The 22,713-nt window shown below is 41.9% G+C and overlaps 1 protein-coding gene across 1 annotated transcript in view; it reads left to right on the forward strand.

Annotated features, from left to right (window-relative positions):
* The first annotated feature begins 1,685 nt into the window (after positions 1 to 1,685).
* LOC139464383 (coadhesin-like) overlaps positions 1,686 to 22,713 on the forward strand; it is a 29,257-nt gene continuing 8,229 nt past the window's right edge. The window contains exons 1-8 of the mRNA XM_071245911.1: positions 1,686 to 2,661; positions 11,655 to 11,843; positions 12,188 to 12,376; positions 12,540 to 12,728; positions 12,892 to 13,080; positions 13,244 to 13,432; positions 14,495 to 14,683; positions 16,222 to 16,410. Coding sequence (XP_071102012.1) covers positions 2,412 to 2,661; positions 11,655 to 11,843; positions 12,188 to 12,376; positions 12,540 to 12,728; positions 12,892 to 13,080; positions 13,244 to 13,432; positions 14,495 to 14,683; positions 16,222 to 16,410 — 1,573 coding nt within the window. The 5' untranslated portion in view covers positions 1,686 to 2,411. The remainder of the gene's footprint in view (positions 2,662 to 11,654; positions 11,844 to 12,187; positions 12,377 to 12,539; positions 12,729 to 12,891; positions 13,081 to 13,243; positions 13,433 to 14,494; positions 14,684 to 16,221; positions 16,411 to 22,713) is intronic.

Here is a 22,713-nt window from a genome sequence, read left to right on the forward strand (position 1 = left end):
ATTGACAATTGTGACACGCTGCGTATTCATGGTTGGGTTCTTGACTGACTGGATTGGCACGCGACTGTTTCATTTATGTTGGTTCTGTTTGTTTAACGTCGCACTCAGCAATATTCCAGCTATATGACGGCGGTCTGTAAATAATCAATTCTAGATCAGACAATCTTGTGATTGACATCATGAGCATCGATCCACGCAATAGTGATGTCATAGATTTGTTGAGAGCTGCCTTTGCTGCAGCATCAGCCAAAGTGTTACCCGTGATTCCAACATGACTGGGCAGACAGCAAAAGACGATGTCGTATTGGCCAGCAGCAAGGTCATTATATAGTTCTAAAATATCTAAAATAAATGGATGACGTGAAGAGCTAGATTTTATTGACAAGAAAGTGAATCTGTAAAGATGATAAACCGTTTACTGCTAGATTGTTTTTGAATATATTCCAAAGCTGTCAAAATGGCTTTGGCTTCAGCTGTGAAAATTGAGCTAGGGTCTTGTAATCGGGAAATGTATTTGGGTACAGCATTCATCCAAAATGAAGGCCCTCACTCACTAGTATGTCACATTTCGGATTGATTATTGGACAGTTTGTGGACAGGTACAACACGCTACACAGCTTTTATAGGATGCCACGTTGATTTCTAACGATTGAGCCTTAGGATAGACAATCTAAGTGAAATGTAATAGATTTTCTCGCCCTCTTACGGGTCATAAATTGTGATACTACGATCCTCAGTAGTGGAACAGTAGGAGCGGAATGGGGTCGTCGAACGTATTCGTCGCCGATGCAGCAGGCTCAAATCTATCCCTTTATTCTCCTTCTCTTGTTTTGTACCCGTGCAGATCCGGGGTAGAAGACGTCCCCAGCTTGCCGTTGTGATTTTTGTGAAGTGCTCGACTTCACTTGCACTGCTGAAGAGTCTTCAAAATTGAAATGGGTCGCATCTCACAAAGAATGACTGTGGGTGTGATTACAATGGTCATAGTAGTGACATTGTTAATGCCTACTTTAAGAAAATATATCCTGTACTCACTTTGGTACTTACATACCAGTGAAGAACCTGGTTAGAATAGGTCTTCAGCAACCAATGCTTGCCGTAAAAGGCGACTATGCTTGTCGTAAGAGGCGACTAATGGGATCGGGTGCTCAGGCTCGCTAACATATTCTACCCCGGAATCTTCACAGGTCAACTTGCTCGCTACTTCGAACGAGAAAGATTTGCATGGTATTCGTACTGAGGAGCTGTCAAATGACTGTATTATGGTCCCGGGGCCTTTTACTGGAATACACTGACTCTGACTCATTGGTTTCCAATAAGTCAATGGATAATATTTTCCTTGTGATTTGCTATTAATTGTTCAGGCCAAGTTTTCAACAAAACATCAATAAAGATATGATCATATCGAAACAGTTCTCACATCCATACCCGTCTTCCCTTCAGATAAAGAAACGTCCCTTAACGATCATGGATTTGCCACTTACCATCTGTAAAGCAAATCAATAACTATGAGAACAGCCACGGCGAAACGAGTGTTCCAATAAGAATTTCTAGTCTCATTGATTGTATTGAGACCTCAAGCAGCCGACGTTGACATTGCTCGACATGTCCAACCAATTTCATTGTGCGTCTACCGTGAATGTCAATATTGTTTTAAGTTTTGCCAGAGAGAGATGTATGGGAAAGAATCACCTGGAAAGCTGTTTTAAAACAGTTTGAGGTTCTTTTTACGTGTGGCGTACACTTCAGACCAACACGTAAGGACGAATCAAACAGGACGTTCATTTAAATAAGACCAACGCTGAAACCTTTTTACCAGTAGATGCCGTGAGGTAGAAAACCCAATTTGGGAGTTCGAAGTAGTCGTTGGCTAATATCTCACTCGCCGAAGACTGACTCTGTTAATGTGCAGAATCAATGTTTGTGTGTTGAAGTTCCTATGGACAAACTACCAGAACGTACGACAATCCTCGTTGGCACCAAGGAACCAAGCTATGGTTGAATATTTTCGAGGGATATCGAGATACAATTTGACACTCGTTACTAATACACTAATACAAGTGTGGCGCACCACAGGCACCCTTTTCAAAGAATATGTGTTGTCTTAGGCGGATCTGTGAGAAACTTACGCTATCAGCGTTTTCATTTTTTTCAGTGTCTGTTCACACATCAGTACTACACACTAAAGTAGCATCCGTCAATAAATGGGAGTGTGCAAGTTAACGGCCTAATCTCGACATCAGACAGGATCATATAGCTTCAACATAAGTTTTTGTAAGAGATACGTGAGGCGTTCAAGTGGAAAGTTTGATTGTGTTTAGTGAGTATCATAGACAACCCTTTCTGAAGTGCTTTATTATCCACATTCGTCTCTGGATCTGGTGTCACTTCGTCATATTCACAACAAAGACATGGAAGGCATTTTAAAAATATTTACCAGTTTGGTTTTCACCAACTTCATGCCAAAGGATCTCCCAACCCCTCTCATCGTTCCGAGTAAAATATTCTGCGCCAAAGAGTGTGTCATGGTCCCTAACTGTCAGTCTTTCTTTTACGATAACACTCAAAAAAGAAAACTGTGCTATCACCTATCAGAAGTTTTAACGAGTACAACGGGACTCAACTCTCAAGATAATGTTTCTTATTACCAGGTATTTAAAGGTGAGAGATTACAATTATGTGCATGTAACATTAATTCCTAATCATTGTATGTCGTTTCGTCCGTCCATTTCACTACCGTATACATGTGGAACACTAAACTCGCTTCCGTGTATTTTTTATAATACCAATTTTATGAAAAAAGTAAATAGTTCCACTCGTCAGAACTATTCACGAGTTTCACAGAATTAGTATTACACGGGAGCGAGTTATGTACCTTATTTATTACCTGCAGTTTAAAATATATTTAAATTTCACAGTCGTATGTAAATATGCAGATTTATACTCTAACCACAGCAAAATCCAATTGAGTTCAACTGAATAATACTTTAGGACACGTATTTATTTTAAGCCATACAACCGTCTAACTTCAGAACTCAGGGTCCGTCCCACAAAGCTGTCGTAGCGCTAAGGTCATCGCATCTCCAATACATTACATAGACTTACGACTGTCGTTGCGCTACGATCGCTTTCGGGAACGGTGCAATGCATTACAATGTTTACAAAAACGTCACAATATCCTGTGTCATAATTTGGGAAAATTTATTGCGAGATACACCGGGGAAACAATGCCATGTGACGTCAGCCTAGCAACAGGGTTGCTGGGGGTCATCTACACGCAACGCCATTAAATTTAGCCCAGGGGTGTTGAGAGTTTTCAATATGTGTTTGTGATACTTGTACATAAGCACGCCCTCAGGTGTCACACACTCTAATACCAGCATATTGTTATTAAACAGTGGTATCTTCAAGGGGCGAGTGACCGCCCCCGTGGTCTAGTGGTAGAGCGTCCGTCAGGAGAGCGGAATGTCCAGGGTTCGATCCCCGACCGCGTCATACCAAAAGACGTTAAAAGATGGTACTTCTTGTTATCCTGTCTGGCGCTCGGCATTAAGGGGCTAAATCAGTATACTGTGTCTGAGTGGGGTATTCATGTTAAACTGCGGCATGGTATCTCAGTGAGCTAGCACTATAAATCGGCATCAGTCCGGAGTAGTACAAGCAGCCACACAAACACACACACACGTACATGCACGTCGCTATATAAGTGCAATAATCTTGGACGCGACGTTATACCCCATTTCACCTCACCTCATGGGGCGAGTAACAAAATAGTATATACCAAATGTAAAACGTCATTCATTGTGATACACTCCTATAATTGTCAACAGAAATTTTGTACGAACTCGGTTAATGTATGACTGGTAATGATGATATCACCGAACAGATAATATCCCCAAATAAGTTGCGTAGTTAGGTGCGTTATTTTATGTAGTTTATTAATGTTCAAAGTAGTGTTCAAGAAGAGGGACGTGTTGGTTCGCCCAACAACCACGGGGCAAAATAACCCTAGAAGAAAAATACATATTTCCAGGGATCAATTTATGTTTTCGTGGCATCATCGACATGCAATTTCGCTTTTCCGCACAACGGGTTCTTAAGTGTGTGTAATATTTATTTATCGACTCGCACGTATTTGAACTAAAATTGTGATTCATTGTCATTGTCACAGTTGATGCGATGCAGCAAATAGTGTTAATTTCCATCTGGAGAATACATCATGAATAAATAAGATGCCGGTCGTGGTTGGTTGATTGGCGCCTAGGCTTGTCGTAAGGGGCGACTATGCTTGTCGTAAGGGGCGACTATGCTTGTCGTAAGGGGCGACTAACGGGATTGTGTGGTCAGACTCGCTGACTTGGTTGATGCAAGTCATCGATCCCAATTGCGTGGATCGATGCTCATGATGTCAGTCACTGGATTGTCTGGTCAAATTTCCCTGAACCACAACCAAGTCAGAAGAGGAAATCGTGATTCATCGCTAAACCACACTCGTCTCCAGGTTGTAAGGTATGGCCCCAACGCAAGCGTCGCTGTCGATGGATCTGGTGCAAAACAGGGACGATAACTGGTCTTCTGGGTCGGATTCCAGCCTCGAGAAGATGGTTCCTAACAGTCTGGTCCGATATCCTCCTCAAACCAGGGATGCGTCCTGCAATCCCCGAAGCTGTGGCATTGCGATGACGTAGGTGGAACAGTCGAATGTAGCGATCCTGTGCAGGGGTGGGCGGTCTGCAGTGGAATCGAACAGTGTGTATCGGTACCAAAGGCGGCAAACGGGACTGTGGTGGACGTTAAAGTAGGCGTGTAACAGAAGACTGCGATCCCCCTCTTTTGATGTTCCGATCGGCAGCTCTGAGTCTCGGCATTTTCGAACAAAAATATTTGAAAATTGAATGACAAATCATTGGCTTATGCTTGCCTTTTTATAGCCACTACTACGAGTTACGAATGTCATAACTTGCGCGTGCATTTTACTTTAATGTTTTCCTTCGTGACATTTTTGAACAACCGTTTAACATTCATCCACCACTAACAGGCGCCAATCCACTTTCGTTAACTTTTAAAAATAAAGTTTAAATTTTCCTTTCAAAATATGTCTTTAATCAAAGTTGGATAGTGCCTAGATATGATGTTAAGACGGCTTTTTTATTAAAGCTGTTTTATTTATTCTCACGTTTTGTAAGACATAGTTTTCAAAATATGTTGCCTGGGATGCAAGAACTATAGGTTTCTTGATAGGGTTGCAGAAAGTAACGTATCTGTCAAATTTTCAAAGCAACAAAAAACAACGTATATTTTGAAAACACAAACATTTATTTTCAATGAAGTGTCATGACTTTTCCTTCAAATGATGCCCTTCAGATAGTAATCAATGTTTCACGACAAATATAAAATTTTGAATATTTTTGCAAAAGAAATATACTTTCATCGTAACATATCAGTTGCTAGTTTGGTTCCTTCTTACCAAATATACTATTCAAACACAAAATGTTGTTGTCAACTGAAAGAACCAATAATATTTTTCATTATCACAAATAAAAATATTATGAGTCTCTCTTTGTTGAGGAATCATGTGCGGTAACGTATCTGTTAAAAAAAACGATTAACAATTTTAGGTTTAACAATGAAATCCAACTTCAAATTAACTATACAACAATTGGACAAGCTTGACATGTTTGTTACTTTGTACGTGAAAAGAACATTGCCAAACTGTACTGAACTTTCATGTTATCCTCACTGGATAACCTGTAGGACCTTCTGAAGCGACCGACTGGAATCGGGTTCACTAAACAGAGGATGTCCTCAAATGGAACCAAAATCTCATCAGGTTCATCAGGCCATTTGAACTGTTTCTGACCTTTCATTGCTCGACTGACCATGAAGGAAACAAAAGCTTCTCCATATATTTCATCGACTTCAAGAACTTGTCCAAACGTACCACTTGTCATCATACATTGCAGCAATGAAAGACTCAACATCTGGTACCTGTCTTGGACTATCAGCATCCGGAACGGTGCGGTCCTGTGGTGACCCAGGCACTGGAAGATCCTCATCTGCAGATGCTTCTTTCTCCTGTGAAGAACCAGTCATAAGAACCTCATTATGGTTTTGAGTGTTACCAACACAGATGACATGTTTTGTCCAGCCATCACAAAGCTGAGTTTTTCAAGACAACCGCTACAGTAGCAAGAGGTATCCTGGACAGTGATCTCCCCAGCTGCTTGACTCAGTACAGCATGCACTTTCATTGCACCACTGACTGGTTTCACTGTTTGTCTTGACTGGTAGTTGGCTGCTGCGTCATAATCTTCCCTTGAATAAAAGAAATATCTGATTTTACTTCTGGTTCTTTTCAGCCCATGAAAAGAGATCTTTTGCATCCTGAATGATACATTTTCCCTGCTTTACAGCTTCCGATGACATGTGCTTGACAGTTCCACCAATTCCATCACATGGGCCCTTCCCATGTCCACTTTCAAATTAATTCCATTGAGCGGAAACGCCAAAGAGCTTTTGGTGGTTGGCGATTACATTAAAAATGTATCGATTTCTGTATTGCGAAGAAGGAGTTTTCTTCAGATTGGGGACATCTTGTTTCAGAATGGGGACCAGCTTCTCTATGATGGCATTGTGACTGTTGACATCTGAAAGAAATACATAGTTGTTGTGTTCCATGGTGTCATTCTTAATGTAGTATGCTACTACTGGATGAAGTGTAGCACTTGTAGCATTCCAGTATGCAGATTGTATCTCGTCCATTGTCTGACGTGTGAAATTTTCGGCAAAATCCATCTGGACAATCATTTCCCCACCAGGAAGCCGTGCCTTTAGGTCACAATGTGCTTTGTACTGAGTTCGGACTCTGATGACATGTTCTAGAAACCTTGGATATTCTTCTGACATCATAACAGTAAAATCAGGTTTGGCCAAAGATTTTTTTCACCACACGCATGACCTTTTTTCCTTCAACCTCAATCCGGCTCCATTCATTATATTCAATCTCTCCATCAGGAACCTGAGATAGCTTCTCCTTCATTTGTTCTATTGATACATTTCTACTGACTACTTCTGGGTGTGAAGAGACCTGAATGCAAGAGCATGTCAGAGCCTTCAGTTTAAGAGCCATGTCCTGGTGTTTTGTGCAAAGGCATGTGTTTCTAGACAAAGCACATGTCAGTTTGATATATCGCGGACGCAGCTTACAAAAAGCAGAAAATGAATGTTTAATTGTTGGATTTTCAGCTGTGTACCGATCATGGAGATTTGACAGGTAGTCATTGAGTATCCGAGTCTGGTGTTTCACTCCATCTACTTTCAAGGCATCTTGTTTCCCAGGCATACTCCGGCTGACATCATCTCTCTCGAGAAAGCTGACAACTTTATTCCTAATTAGTGATTTGATATGAGTCTGCCGTGATCGTTTAGTAATGGCAATAGCCTTGGTTGCAACATTGGTCAGCCCACGCCGGCACAAGCCAGTAGCTCTATTGAGGAATCGCCCACACTTGTACCGCTTCACAATTTTGCCACCGACAACAGAATTTAGAACACCTTTAATGGTGTCACTGTTGTTTGCATGACGGGCGTCCTTTATTTCATCCAGGAGGCAGTTACTTACTACCAGTTTCCTCCATTCTGCCTTAGATCATCGACCGTATTAGATCGAGGAGTGTTGTTGGTTTCATGAGCATTCCTGACTTCTGTTTCATTTCTCATTTTGTTTTTGAGACGCTCATATCGCTTCTGCCATCGTTTAGCACTCCGGCGATAAGACACAGAAGCTTGTTCCAATCTTCCAACTTCATCACGTGCTTTCTTCAAGGCTTTGGATCTTCTTTTGGGAGGTCCTGACTTTGGCCTTAAAGGAATCCGTACCAGTAGTTTGCCTCCTTGAGGTGATGTTAAGCAGGTGTTTCTGGAGGTACAAGGCACAGAATCAGTCTTGAGATCACCAGAACTGGATACTGCCTCACTCTGTACTGGCTGAGGTAGAATTTCTTCTGAGTCAGAAGTGGTCTCTGTTGCGTCATCCTGATGATCAGCTTGTGATTTCTTTAATCTATACATAGCACAGTATACATTTGTATCTTGTTTTTGTTTCTCCTGTTCTTCAATTTTGACCGAGACAGTTGTGCAGCAGGGACTTGGTTTGATGCAGTTCTAAGTCGTTCACGATGAAGATACTTGGGGTCGTTTTGCTTTTTTCTTTGACGATAGGATTTCTGTATCTCAGCCCTGGATCGTGCCATTTTCTGGAGAAACAAGACGATATTTATAACAATCTGAATGTATGATAACCGCCAGTAAAACGTCAGATCACTTGCAGCAATTATAGTTCAGCACAGATTGAGTTTTCAAAAGAGACCTGTATTTGCAACAGATACGTTACCAAACCAACAGATACGTTACCACTGTATTTATGACTTTAAACACAAGAGTGTTTTGATGAATAATCGGGATATTGCTTTACACTTGCTTGTATGATCATATAATCAAATATAGACCATTTGTTTCATATTGTTGGATTGAAAAGCCTTAGCAAGATACTTGACCTTAATAAACAGATACGTTACTTTGGAAAACAGGTACGTTACCATCAAAATTATCAGAAGTGCACTTTCATTAAAACTACAAACATCCATGCTAAACAACAAGTCAAAGAGCATCTAAAAAGCCTGAAAGTAACAATGGTTGGCTACAGATGTTATTACTTACCTATGTTCATTGGAGAACCTCCACAAAAGTCTGGATGAGGTTTCAAAATCCCTTTCGACTATATTTCTCAGCCGGAAACGTGTCAAATGACAAAACTCACGTCAACTATGCAAATAACGCGTGATTTAGTTGTCATTTCAGCGGGAAATTTGAAATTTGTACCAGTACAGATGACCAGTAACGTATCTGTTGGTAACATATCTGTTTGACAAAAATGTTTCTGGTTTCTTTTTGAACACGTATGAAATGTAGTCAGCAATTTTCTGTATGTATGAACTAAGTAACGTGTGACTGTTGCATGTGTGTTTGTTATGGGGCAATGGAGAAGTTAAGTTTCGATTAATTCTAGGTTCTCTGGTAACGTATCTGTTCAAAATCTCGCGTACCTTCACAATCCAAGTAAACAACATTGGAATTGTATTTGCTTACGCAATGTTGGTAAAGCAGAACCTTATGTTATGGTACACTGCAGGCCTTCAGCGTCTTGCTAAATAGTTTTCTTTCACAATAATCAATTACACCTAAACACCCAACATGTTTAAGAACAGTAACGTATCTGTTCACATGTGTGGAGACAGTATCATTTGCTGTCACCAGAAGAAAGTATTGGGAAGAAAAACATATTTTGAGCTTTTATCCCTTTCCCAGTGGTAGTCGGCAGCATATAAGGCAATAAACGGATTCCTAGCGATTAAAGATATGATTTTAGACAACCCGAATTAACCATAGGGTACTCTGGCGACAGCATAATTTGTTACATTTGGCCTACTGTAGACAAGTTCAAAAATTGTGGCAACATCGCAATTTTGTTTCTATTTACAAATAGATCTCCCTCTGTTACATGACAAATAACTATTATTGGTAGTTTAAATCGCTAATTTGATGTTCAAACAACATAGCGACACAAAATTATGGTATTGGTACCTGTTAGTGGAGAATGAATATTAAGACATTGCAAATCGACAATGGCTGCGTTTAGACGCACCGTTTGTGGAATATCAGGCCACCAACAGGTTCCAATAACGTATATCCAGTTCTGTGAACTGCATAATACCTCTGCGTTTCGTTTTTTGAAGAGTGTATGCTTGACGGTGAACCTTTCATCACAAGGTTCGTCCTCACCTGTCCTAATTAGATATTCGTAGGTAAAACGACCTTATCAGGTTTTGACTGACAACCCAAGTAGGTTTGACCGATTGTTGGTTTAAATTCGTAAACTTTATTGATTCCTACCTGAGTGTCCCACCTTTTTGGCATTAGTTCCCGAGTATATCTTTTGATACTCGGTTTGAAAGTGGATGTCCTCATTTTGTTGAAACTGGTAAGGTGTGTTTGTTTATTTGTTGTTTAACGCCGCACTCAGCAATATTCAAGCTAAATGACTGCGGTCTGTTTATAATCGAGTCTGGGCCAGTCAATGGACAATGGACCATACGATGACGTGCAGCAACCAAGTCCGCAAGACTTATACGACAAGCATGGGTTGCTGAAGACGTCTGCTACCCCGGATCTTCACGGGAACAGGCGAGTAACGGGATCGGGTGGTCAGGCTAGCTGACTTGGTTGATGCATGTCATCGATCCCAAATGCGTGGATAGATGCTCATGATATTAATTGCTGGTTTGTCTAGTTCAGACTCGATTATTTACAGACCGTCGTCATATAGCTGGAATATTAATAAGTGTGGCGTTAAACAACCATCCAACCAATCACGGGTCGAAACTCATTTAAACGATCTGTTAATTTTAAATTATGTCTGCAGTGTTCAAATACAGATATTGTGCTGCAAATAAATAAAGAAAAACGTTGAAAAATTAGATTGCGCTAGGTTCTAATGACAACCATCTTATTGGAGGTTTTATCAAAGTGTTTATATTTTCAAAACCATGTCGTCAGGGGGCGGTCTGGTAGCCTAGAGGTTACAGCGTTCGCTTGTCCTTTGTTTGTTTCATTGTTGTTTAACGCCGCACTCAGCAATATTTCAGCTTTATGACGGCGGTCTGTAAATGATCGAGTCTGGACCAGACAATCCATTGATTTACATCATGAACATCGATCCACGCAATTGGATACGATGAAATGCATCAACCAATTCGGCAAGCCTGACCACCCGATCCCGGTAGTCGCCTATTACAACAAGCATAGTCGCCTTTTTCGGGCAAGCATTCGTTGCTGAAGACCTATTCTACCCCGAATCGTCACAGGCAGGTTTGTTTGTCCCGCCAAAGAGTACAATGTGTGAAGCTCCTTTCTGGTGTCACGCGCTGGAATATTGCTAAAAACGGCGTAAAACCATTCTCAACCACTCACCCATGTCGTCAAACCCAATGAAGATCCGGGGTAGAATATGTCTTCAGCAACCCATTCTTGCCCTTAAAGGCGACACTGCTTGTCATAAGAGACGACAATCGGGATCGGGTGGTCAGGCTCGTTGACTTGGTTGTTGCATGTCATCGATCCCAAATGCATTGATCAATGTTCATGATGTCAATCACCCGTGAAGATCCGGGGTAGAATAGCTCTTCAGCAACCAATGCTTGCCGTAAAAGGCTGCTGCGCTTGTCGTAAGAGGCGACTAACGGGATCGTGTGGTCAGGCTCGCTGACTTGTTTGATGCATGTCATCGATCCCAATTGCCTGGAACCCGTGAAAATTCCCGGGAAGAATAGGTTTTCAGCAACCCATGCTTACCGTAAAAGGTGATTATGCTTGTCGTATAAGGCGACTAACGGGATCGGGTGGTCAGGCTCGATGACATGGTTGATGCATGTCATCGATCCCAATTGCGTGGATGGATGCTCATGATATTAATCACTGGATTGTCTGGTCCAGACTCGATTATTTACAGAAAGAGGTCATATAGCTGGTATATTGCTGTGCGTTGCGTTAAACAACAAACAAACAATACGTGAAACCCATGAATGATTTTATTACAGTAAACGGTGGTTGGTCCTCGTGGTCAGTAACATCAGCTGGCCCTTGTTCGTTGACTTGTGGAAGTGGTCAGCAAACTGTTGCCAGGGCCAGGACCTGCTCTAACCCAGCTCCGGGCCATGGTGGGGCTTCTTGTTCCGGGGCGTCAACGGACAGTCAGACACAGGCATGCAACACGGTGGCTTGTCCAGGTAAGACACATATGGTTAATCGCAAAGCATTCCCATGATTCCATAATTTACCGTGCATGTACATATTTTCAATGGTTGAGTTAAACTATTTTTCTTTTTGAAAAATCTGCCGTTTGCATGCAATTGAGCAATAACTGTATATTAGCTTTAAGCTCGAAAGTTTACTACATTTAATAAATCAGCTTTTAGTCATTTGTCATCCAATCGAAACCGTTTCGTAACCAATGTCTGTGTCTGTGAATTTGTCAGGTGGGTAAACATATACCCCCGACATGTCTCGTCCTTCGTCGTTGAAAGGTATGTGTTTGTAAACAAATGATTTCTCGCAAACCTTGACTCTTTAGTTGATGGCGCCTGGGCTTCATGGACTGTAGCGTCCACTGGAACATGCTCACTGACCTGCGGGGGAGGGCAGCAGTCACTTAGTCGGGTCAGGACATGTACCAACCCTTCACCTGCTGATGGTGGTTCAACCTGCCCAGGCTCGTCCTCAGCTACTCAAAGTCAGTCCTGCAACACCTCACCCTGTCCAGGTAAGATATGAAATTCCTTGGGTGTAGTAAATAATTGTAGTAATCCTTTGAATGGAACCCGCTCAACCTATTAATATTTACAGTGTTTCGCCCATACACCATCAAACTAGGTTTTCCTTGAAACAAATAAACAAATGATTTCTCGAAAACCTTTACTCTTTAGTTGATGGCGCCTGGGCTTCATGGACTATAGCGTCCACTGGAACATGCTCACTGACCTGCGGGGGAGGGCAGCGGTCAATTAGTCGGGTCAGGACATGTACCAACCCTTCACCTGCTAATGGCGGTTCAACCTGCCCAGGCTCGTCCTCAGATACTCAAAGTCAGTCCTGCAACACCTCACCCTGTCCAGGTAAGATATGAAATTCCTTGGGTGTAGTAAATAATTGTAGTAATCCTTTGAATGGAACCCGCTCAACCTATTAATATTTACAGTGTTTCGCCCATACACCATCAAACTAGGTTTTCCTTGAAACAAATAAACAAATGATTTCTCGAAAACCTTTACTCTTTAGTTGATGGCGCCTGGGCTTCATGGACTATAGCGTCCACTGGAACATGCTCACTGACCTGCGGGGGAGGGCAGCGGTCAATTAGTCGGGTCAGGACATGTACCAACCCTTCACCTGCTAATGGCGGTTCAACCTGCCCAGGCTCGTCCTCAGATACTCAAATTCAATCCTGCAACACCTCACCCTGTCCAGGTAAGATATGAAATTCCTTGGGTGTAGTAAATAATTGTAGTAATCCTTTGAATGGAACCCGCTCAACCTATTAATATTTACAGTGTTTCGCCCATACACCATCAAACTAGGTTTTCCTTGAAACAAATAAACAAATGATTTCTCGAAAACCTTTACTCTTTAGTTGATGGCGCCTGGGCTTCATGGACTATAGCGTCCACTGGAACATGCTCACTGACCTGCGGGGGAGGGCAGCGGTCAATTAGTCGGGTCAGGACATGTACCAACCCTTCACCTGCTAATGGCGGTTCAACCTGCCCAGGCTCGTCCTCAGATACTCAAAGTCAATCCTGCAACACCTCACCCTGTCCAGGTAAGATATGGAACCCGCTAAACACAATAAAATGTATATGTAAGTAATAAAGGGTATGGCATTTTGGATTGTGACAACAATTGGGTCATGTTCAGTGACATATGGGGGTCGAGTACAAAGGACAGGCATATGCCATCCCTGTCCTAGAGCCCTGTTGGGCACTCTGCCCCGCGCTCGAGGCGTCCCAAAAACCCCACCACTGAGCAGTGCAACATCGCAGGCTGCCCAGGTAAGCACCAAGCTATATATCTCATTGCCTTCTTATCTGTATGAGTAACCCTTAATAAATGTCAAATTAATCATTTATTTAGTAGCCACAGTCAGAAATATTCCAGCTATAAGAAGGCAGTCTGTAAATAAACGAATCTTGACCAGACAATCCAGTGATTGACATCATTAATATCGATCCATCCAATTGGTTGGTTGGTTGGTTGTTTAACGCCGCACTCAGCAATATTCCAGCTATATGACGGCGGTCTGTAAATAATCGAGTCTGGACCAGACAATCCAGTGATCAATACCTTGAGCATCTATCCACGCAATTAGGATCGATGAAATGCATCAACCACGTCAGCGAACCTGACCACTCAATCGCGTTAGTTACCTTTTACGACAAGCATTGTCACCTTTTACTGCAAGCATGGGTTGCTGAAGACCTTCTTCATCCCCGGATCTTCACGGGTCCGTACATGAAGTTATCCTGGACCTAGGATTTACTCCTTGATCTATGGTTGTTTTGTTTTCTTTTTGAAAAATATGCTATTTGCATGCAAGTGTGCAATAGCTCAGTGTATATTAGCTTTAAGCTCGAAAGTTTACGACATTTAATATGCCAGTTTTCAGTCATTTGTCATCCAATCGAAACTGTTTCGTAACCGTCTCCAATGTCTATGAATTTGTCAGGTGGGTAAACATATTCCCCTTACATGCCTCGTCCTTCGTCGTTGACAGGTACAACGTGTTTGAAGATAAACCTGCAAAGAGTTTCGCCCATACAACATCAAACTAGGTTTTCCTTGAAACAAATAAACAAATGATTTCTCGAAAACCTTTACTCTTTAGTTGATGGCACCTGGGCTTCATGGACTGTAGCGTCCACTGGAACATGCTCACTGACCTGCGGGGGAGGGCAGCAGTCACTTAGTCGGGCCAGGACATGTACCAACCCTTCCCCTGATCATGGTGGTTTAACATGCCCAGGCTCGTCCTCAGACACTCAAAGTCAATCCTGCAACACCTCACCCTGTCCAGGTAAGATATGGAATTCCTTTGGTGTAGTAAATAATTGTAGTAATCCTTTGAATGGAACTCGCTCAAACTAATAATATTTACATTTAAGTAATAACGGGTTTTGTCATTTTGGACTGTGACAACACATGGCCATGTCCAGTGACTTATGGTGGTCGGGTATAAGGGACAGAACATGTGCCAACCCTTTTCATAGGGCCCCGTGGCGCACTGTGCACTTCCCTAGGCGTCCTCAAACACCACCACTGAGCAGTGCAACGTCACAGGCTGCCCAGGTGACGAGAAAGCTATATCTCATTGTCTGAGTTGGTTGGTTGGTTGATTGGTTGTTTAACGCCGCACTCAGCAATAATCCAGCTATATGACGGCGGTTTGTAAATAATCGAGTCTGGACCTGACAATCCAGTGATCAAAATCATGAACAGAGATCCACGCAATTGGGATCGATGACATGCATCAACCAAGTCAGCGAGCTTGACCACTCAATCGCGTTAGTTGCCTTTTACGACAAGCATTGTCACCTTTTACGGCAAGCATGGGTTGCTGAAGACCTATTTTTCCCCGTGGTCTTCAAGGGTCATTGTCTGAGCAGCCCGTCTTAAATGTCATGTTGCTTCATATAATTTGTGACTAGTGTCCCTATAAGTAATGTTTGTTTGTTTGTTTGTTGTTTAACGCCGCATGCAGCTACATGTAAATAAACGAATCTCGACCAGACAATCCAGTGATTGATATCATTAGCATCGATCTACCCAATTAGGATAGCGTTGACATGCATCAACCAACTCAGCAAGCCTGACAACCCGCTCCTGTTAGTCGCCTCTTACAACAAGCATAGTCGCCTTTTAAGGCAAGCATGGGTTGCTGAAGACCTATTCTTCGCCGTATCTTCACAGGTCTTTTTAGATGAAATACCTCTCTGTATATATATGTACACGGGTTAAATGTAATATAGTCTTGTGGCAGGAACATTCTATTCGTAAAATGAAGGGTGCATTTTTTAAATGACACGTTATGACAATGTCTTTATTTCTGGCCAACTGGTGAAAAAGCCCGTTCAAATATCATAACGACTTTATTTTGTTCAACCGTTGTACATTCACATAAAAACTGGTAGCATAACTATGTGTGAAGAGTGTTTTCGGTTGATGTTAACGCGAGCAAGACCTTGACCAAAGCTGAGATCTTTGTGAAATGAGTACATGAAGTTATCCTGAACCTAGGAATTACTCCTAGATCTATGGTTGGTTGTTTTCTTTTTGAAATATCTGCCGTTTGCATGCAATTGAGCAATACCTCAGTGTATATTAGCTTTAAGCTCGAAAGTTTACGACATTTAAGATTCCAGTTTTCAGTTATTTGTCATACATTCGAAACCATTTCTATGTCTATGAATTTGCCATGTGGGTAAAAATATTCCACTGTCATGCCTCATCCTTCGTCGTTGACAGGTACAACGTGTTTGTAAATAAACCTGGTAAGTGTTAGGTTTTCCTTGAAACAAATATGCAAATGATTTCTCGAAAACCTTAATTCTTTAGTTGACGGCGCCTGGACTTCATGGACCGTAGCGTCCACTGGAACATGCTCACTGACCTGCGGGGGAGGGCAGCAGTCACTTAGTCGGGCCAGGACATGTACCAACCCTTCACCTGCTAATGGCGGTTCAACCTGCCCAGGCTCGTCCTCAGATACTCAAAGACAATCCTGCAACACCTCACCCTGTCCAGGTAAGATATTGAACCCACTAAACACAATAATATGTATATGTAAGTAATAACGGTTATTGTCATTTTGGATTGTGACAACGTTAGAGTCATGTTCAGCGACATATGGGGGTCAAGTATAATTTTGCTCTATGGTTCCGAAGTCTGGGGTCTACACCAGAATGATGAAATGGAATCTATACATACATTGGCATGCAAACGCTTTCTAGGTGTGAAATCGTCAAAACCCAACAACATGGTTCGAGGTGAATGTGGGCGGTATCCATTATATATTTATGCATACAAAAGAGTTATTGGTTATTGGATAAGGTTATTGAGTATGTCCGATTGTCGCTTTCCAAAGAAATGTTATTATATGATGCTTCAGGCAGAAATTAAATGATAAAATTAATTGGGTATCAAAATGTAAATCTTTATTGTTCTGTTTGGGATTTGGCTCTTTATGGGAAAACCAGTGTATAAGTCATTCTCATTCGTTTTTGACAGAATTTATGTCGCGTCTGAAATGTAGTTATGAACAGGATTGGCATAGTCTTCTGGTAAAGGGTAGTAAATCGTTCTCGTATTTTCTATTCAAGGTATCGTTTGGTACAGAGTTGTATCTTAGCTGTGTGACCGTCAGTAAATTGAGAGTGGCGCTAGCTCGGTTTAGATGTTTTTCGCATCAGCTGTGTGTTGAAACTGGGAGATATGCTGATATCCCACGTAACAGAAGACTGTGTTTGTAATGCTGGTTATGTGGAGGACGAGTATCATTTTTCGTTAGTTTGCTCTGGTTATAACAAGCTACGCATGGATCACAAACCACAAACATTTTATGAATATCCGACCATACAAAAATTTAATATCATTATGTCTACAACTGATTGTAAATTAATTGAACGTCTAGCTATCTATATCTATCAAGCGATGTCACTTCGTAGTACATTATTGTCACTACAATAACAGCTGTGTACATCACGTCCATTGTAATACAAATGCAACTATGGGCCGATGGCCTACACTTACGAAATAAACCGAATTGAATTGAATTGAATATAAGGGACAGGACATGTGCCATCCCTGTCCTAGAGCCCTGTTGCGCACACTGCCCCGCGCTCGAGGCGTCCCCAAACCCCCACCACTGAGCAGTGCAACGTCGCAGGCTGCCCAGGTAAGGACCAAGCTATATATCTCATTGCCTTCTTATCTGTATGAGTAACCCTTCATAAATGTCATATTGTTCATTTATTTTGTGGCCACAGTCAGAAATATTCCAGCTATATGAAGGCAGTCTGTAAATAAACGAATCTTCACCAGACAATCCAGTGATTTACATTATCATCGATCCATCTAATTCGTTGGTTGGTTGGTTAACGACGCACGACCAGACAATCCATTGATTAATATCATGAGCATCGATCCATGCAATTGGGATTGATGACATGCATCAATCAAGTCCACGAGCCTGACCACCCGATCCCGTTAGTCGCCTCTTATGACAACCATAGTCGCCTTTTACGGCAAGCATGGGTTGAAAAAGAACTATTCATCCCCGGATCTGCACGGGTCTTTTCAGATGAAATACCTTCTGTATATGGATGATGAAATATCTTTCTGTAAATATATGAACACGGGTTAAATGTAATATAGTCTTGTGGCAGGAACATTCGTAAAATGAAGGGTGCAATTTTGAAATGACAGGTTATGACAATGTCTTTTTTCTGGCCAACTGGAAATTGCCAATTGAAATATTCAAATCAACATCATTCTGTTTAACAGTTGTACATTCACATCAAAACTGGTAGTATAACTATGTGTGATAAGTTTTTACGTTTAATGTAAACGCGAGCAAGACCTTGACCAAAGCTGAGATCTTTATGAAACGAGCCTAACCACCCGATCCCGTTAGTCGCCTTATGTCAGATTTGTATATACACATGTGCATACGGTTGAATAAGAGTATTCATTCAGCGGAAAAGATACCTGTAAAGGATTTGCTAACTACATAATCCCGTTAGGGACCCAGGGTAGACAAGAATGTGTCCTCAGCACCCCATTGCTGGTTGTAAAGGGCGACTGAATTGGGCAACGCATTTCCCGTTGGTTTCCCCACCCCCGTCTTGGCGGAGGACGGGAGTCTGGTAGTTGAGGTCACTGCCAGTTCCTGGAACTGTGTTCCTTTGCCCAACACACTATTTTGAACCCTTACTTCCTCTAGAGTGAGTGAGTTTGGTTTAACGCCGCTTTTAACAGTATTCCAGTTATATAACGGCGTGTCAGCTTAATGTGGGAGAAACCCACGAGCACGGATATGGTGCTGACAAACCTAGAAACATAATCGGGGCGAACCGGGATTCGAAGCCACAATCATAGGTTTCTGGCGTGCCCAAGGGACGCAACTCTGCACATCGAATCGCGGCGCCTTAGACGACTGGGCCACCCGTGCCCCCTACTTCCTCTAGACGGGTTGAAGGATTGGCCCGGTCATATAAATCGGCTGATCATGCCAAGTCCTTACGTTATATTGTACATGCACACCTGTGTTGAATTATAATGTATATTATGATCTTGGTCATGTACAACTTGTATGAATTCAAAATTGCGGATGGAATAAATTGCCTCGAGTCTTGTGCCAGAAGGTGGTGACTCATGGGACAATCTGGTGATGTTGACCTCTGTATTCTCCACTTTCTTGTCATGGACTGAGCCAGCATGGCACTACATCTGGTATACAAATATGGCTATTCAAGTCATATTTGGTGGAGTATATTATCCCTGGTGTTCGCATGCTGGAAATCCGATGCACTACCACAGTGTCCTTGTTGACACTCGATGATGGGTGGGGAGAAGGTATGGAGAAGGAACTCTTTCTTTCACCATGTCAATCCAACAATCTCGTTCAATTCGCAACAACAGAAAAAAGACGTCTTAAAAATATTGATTCTGAAAACATTCCCAACAAATAGGATTCATGGGCTCAATTCCTGATGATCGACACTGCTGACAAACAACCTTTAAAATTGAATCCATTTACTATTTCAAAAGCTATTGATGGACATTGTGGAGAAGGAAGTGAAAATGTAATACGTCTCCGTTGTGGCTCCATTCTTGTTGATTGTGTGAAGAAGCAGCAATCTCTTAATCTCTTGATTAGTCAGTTTGCCAATGTTGAGGTTGCTGTTTCAGCACATAAGACTCTAAAGTCCAGTGGAGGCATTGTTCGTGACAGAGCTCGACGCCTTTCCGACATGTCCGAACATGAAATTGTTACATAGTTGTAAGATCAAGCAATGACAGCTGTTAAACGTTTTACCTCTCCCATGAACACCTATATCTTCATATTTCATCGGGGGCGGTCGGGTAGCCTAGTGGTTGAAGCGTTCGCTCGTCACGCCGAAGACCCATGTTCGATTCCCAACATGGGTACAATGTGTGAAGCCCATTTCTGGTGTCCCCCGCCGTGATATTGCTGGAATATTGCTAAAAGCGGCGTAAAACCATACTCACTCACTCATATTTCATGGAACAACTATTTCTTGTTTAATTAAAGCTGGTTGTGTTAACATTGGAGTGGAGGTGTATGTCCCTATCCACTCTGATGTGGCCCTGGTTCCAAATCCTGTGATCGCCCCTAGGTTTGCCAGCGTTGTCGTGGTAAACGCTGGTAGGGAAGATGTTAAGTGTGCCAACTGTACAGGCCAACATGAAGCCTCATCAAAGTCCTGCCCTGGATGGAAGACTGAATCCCAGATATTGAGACCGAAACATCAAAACAGTATTTCGTATCTGGAAGCCAAAAACCAGTTACCAGCAACTAGTACTTATTGTGCTGCAGTGTTTCGTTCTGTTTCTTCTTCATCAGTCGAATGTCACACTGAGTTGTCATGGGTTCACCATGATCAACCAGTTGAATCAAGATGTCAGCCAGCCCAAAAAATCAGATTGTCAGTCCAAAACATAATCTTCAGAGTCACAGACTGATTCACAATCTTTACCAGTTATTGGAAAACCAAAAAACTAACTAACCAGACAACATCTAAGGAGACCCATTCCTTCAGCGGTGCCTGTCCATAACTCCTTTGGACCTTTGGACACGGAGGTACAATCCGTCTCCAAAGGCCAGTTCTTGGACTTCATCTTCACGCTCGCGAGTAAGGTCACCCATTGAGCCGCCAAACGCCTCATATGATCCAATGGAATTTTTAAGGGGATACAGTTGCTAGTGCAAGACTATAATCTATCACCACTGTGTCTCCAAGAGACATATCTTAAGCACAGCGATGTATTCGATTTAAGGCAATACCATTGCTATCAGTCGTTATCACCTTCAGGTGATAAAGCTACTAGAGTTCTATATATTGTTCAAACATGGCATCATCCACAGCACTGTTCTGCTTACTACAAATCATCAAGCTGTCCGCTTTAAATTGCACATTGCCCTTACTTTGTGCTCCTTGTATATTCCTCCTTCAAATACTTTTCAGCAGTCTGATCTTTAGAATCTCTATGATCAGTTACCAAATTCCTGTATCATCATTGGCGATTTAATGGGCCTAACCCTCTATGGGGGAAGTCCAAATTCAAACAGAAAGGAACAAATACTTGGAGACCTTATTTCTGACAATTATCTTGGCATATTTAATAACGATTCAAACACTTATTTACATCCTGCTACTGGAATATATTCAGCGCTGGATCTGTCAATCACATATTCAAATCTTTACAACGAATTTGAATGGTTAGTTCATGATGAACTCTGCACGGGCCCAGTCGTCTAAGGCTCCGCGATTCGCTGTGCTGAGTTGCGTCCCTTGGGCACGCCAGAAACCTATGAATGTGGGTTCGAATCAAGGTTTTCCCCAATTAAGTTTCTAGGTTTGTCAGCACCATACCCGTGCGCGTGGGTTTCACCGAAGTGGTAAACGTCTAAGACCTGCATCACTTCGGGCTTTCTACCCACATTTAGCTGACACACCGTGATATAACTGGAATACTGTTAAAAGGGGCGTTAAACCCAACTCACTCACTCTTTGGGAATGACCACTTCCCAACTATTCTTAAAACTGTTAACCCTACTGACCATCCACCAACAACACGGTGGAATTTTACAAAGGCTGATTAGTCATTATATGAATTATTATCTATTGAAAAATTAACACCTGTCAGTTTTAGACATTAAGATCCGATATTCTTTTTTTCGGTAATGCCGAATGATATTGGTAATGAAACACTTCCAAAGTCCTCTGCTAATCCACAAATTCGTACACCATGGTTTCACAATGAATGCAAACAGGCACAAAAATATAGGAAGAAAGCAGAAAAATATTTCCGTTGACATCCTACAGTCCATAATTTGGATATGGTTAAAATTACAAATACCAAGGCATGGCGTGCTTTTAAACAAAATAAGCGTTGATATCCGCAGTTTGGAATATGATACAAAAAATTAAAGACAAAGCTTCAAAATCATCTGTTCACCATCTTAATGAAGATTTCACGTTATAAACTGATAAAACGGATACTGCCAATAAGCTTGGAGAAACGTTAGCAAAACACTCTTCAACGTCCATATATGTCACAGAGTTTACAAAAATTTAGAAAGAACAGGAAAAGATAAAAGTAAATTTTACTTCTGATAATGGTGAAGAAGACTATTATGAAGTCTTTTCATTACATGAGCTACATAGTGTCCTTGGGCAAGCTCATGACACAGCAACGGGAGCTGATAACATACAGTACCAGCTTTTGAAACATTTACCTGAATAATGCCTTGAGACACTTTTAGATGTAATTTGATCAAACATGGGCATCAGTGACTTTTCCTCCTTCGTGGCTTAATGCCAGTGTTGTCTCAATACCAAAGCCTGGCCAGGATGTTAACATTCCCTCTAACTATCGACCAATATATTTAACAAGTTGCGTACAACCATGGAACGAATGGTTGGTTGGTTGGTTCGTTCGTTGTTTAACGCCGCACTCAGCAATATTCCAGCTATATGACGGCGGTCTGTAAATAGACCAGACAATCCAGTGATTAATATCATGATCATCGATCCTCGCAATAGGGATCGATGACAGTCATCAACCAAGTCACCGAGCCTGACCACCCGATCCCGTTAGTCGCCTTTTAAGACAAGCATAGTCGCCTATTACGGCAAGCATGGGTTGCTGAAGACCTATTCTACCTCGAATCTTCAGGGGTCGGAACGAATGGTGAATAATAGATTAGTTTTATGTCTGGAAACCAATAATCAAATTACAAATATTCAATTAGGTTTCTTGCTACTAGCCAATACGACATCGTCCTTTGTTGGTTGCCCAGTC

The sequence above is a fragment of the Haliotis cracherodii genome, unplaced genomic scaffold, assembly GCF_022045235.1.
Source record: "Haliotis cracherodii isolate W230 unplaced genomic scaffold, xgHalCrac1.p SCAF_17, whole genome shotgun sequence".
NCBI classification, from domain to species: Eukaryota; Metazoa; Mollusca; class Gastropoda; order Lepetellida; family Haliotidae; genus Haliotis; species Haliotis cracherodii.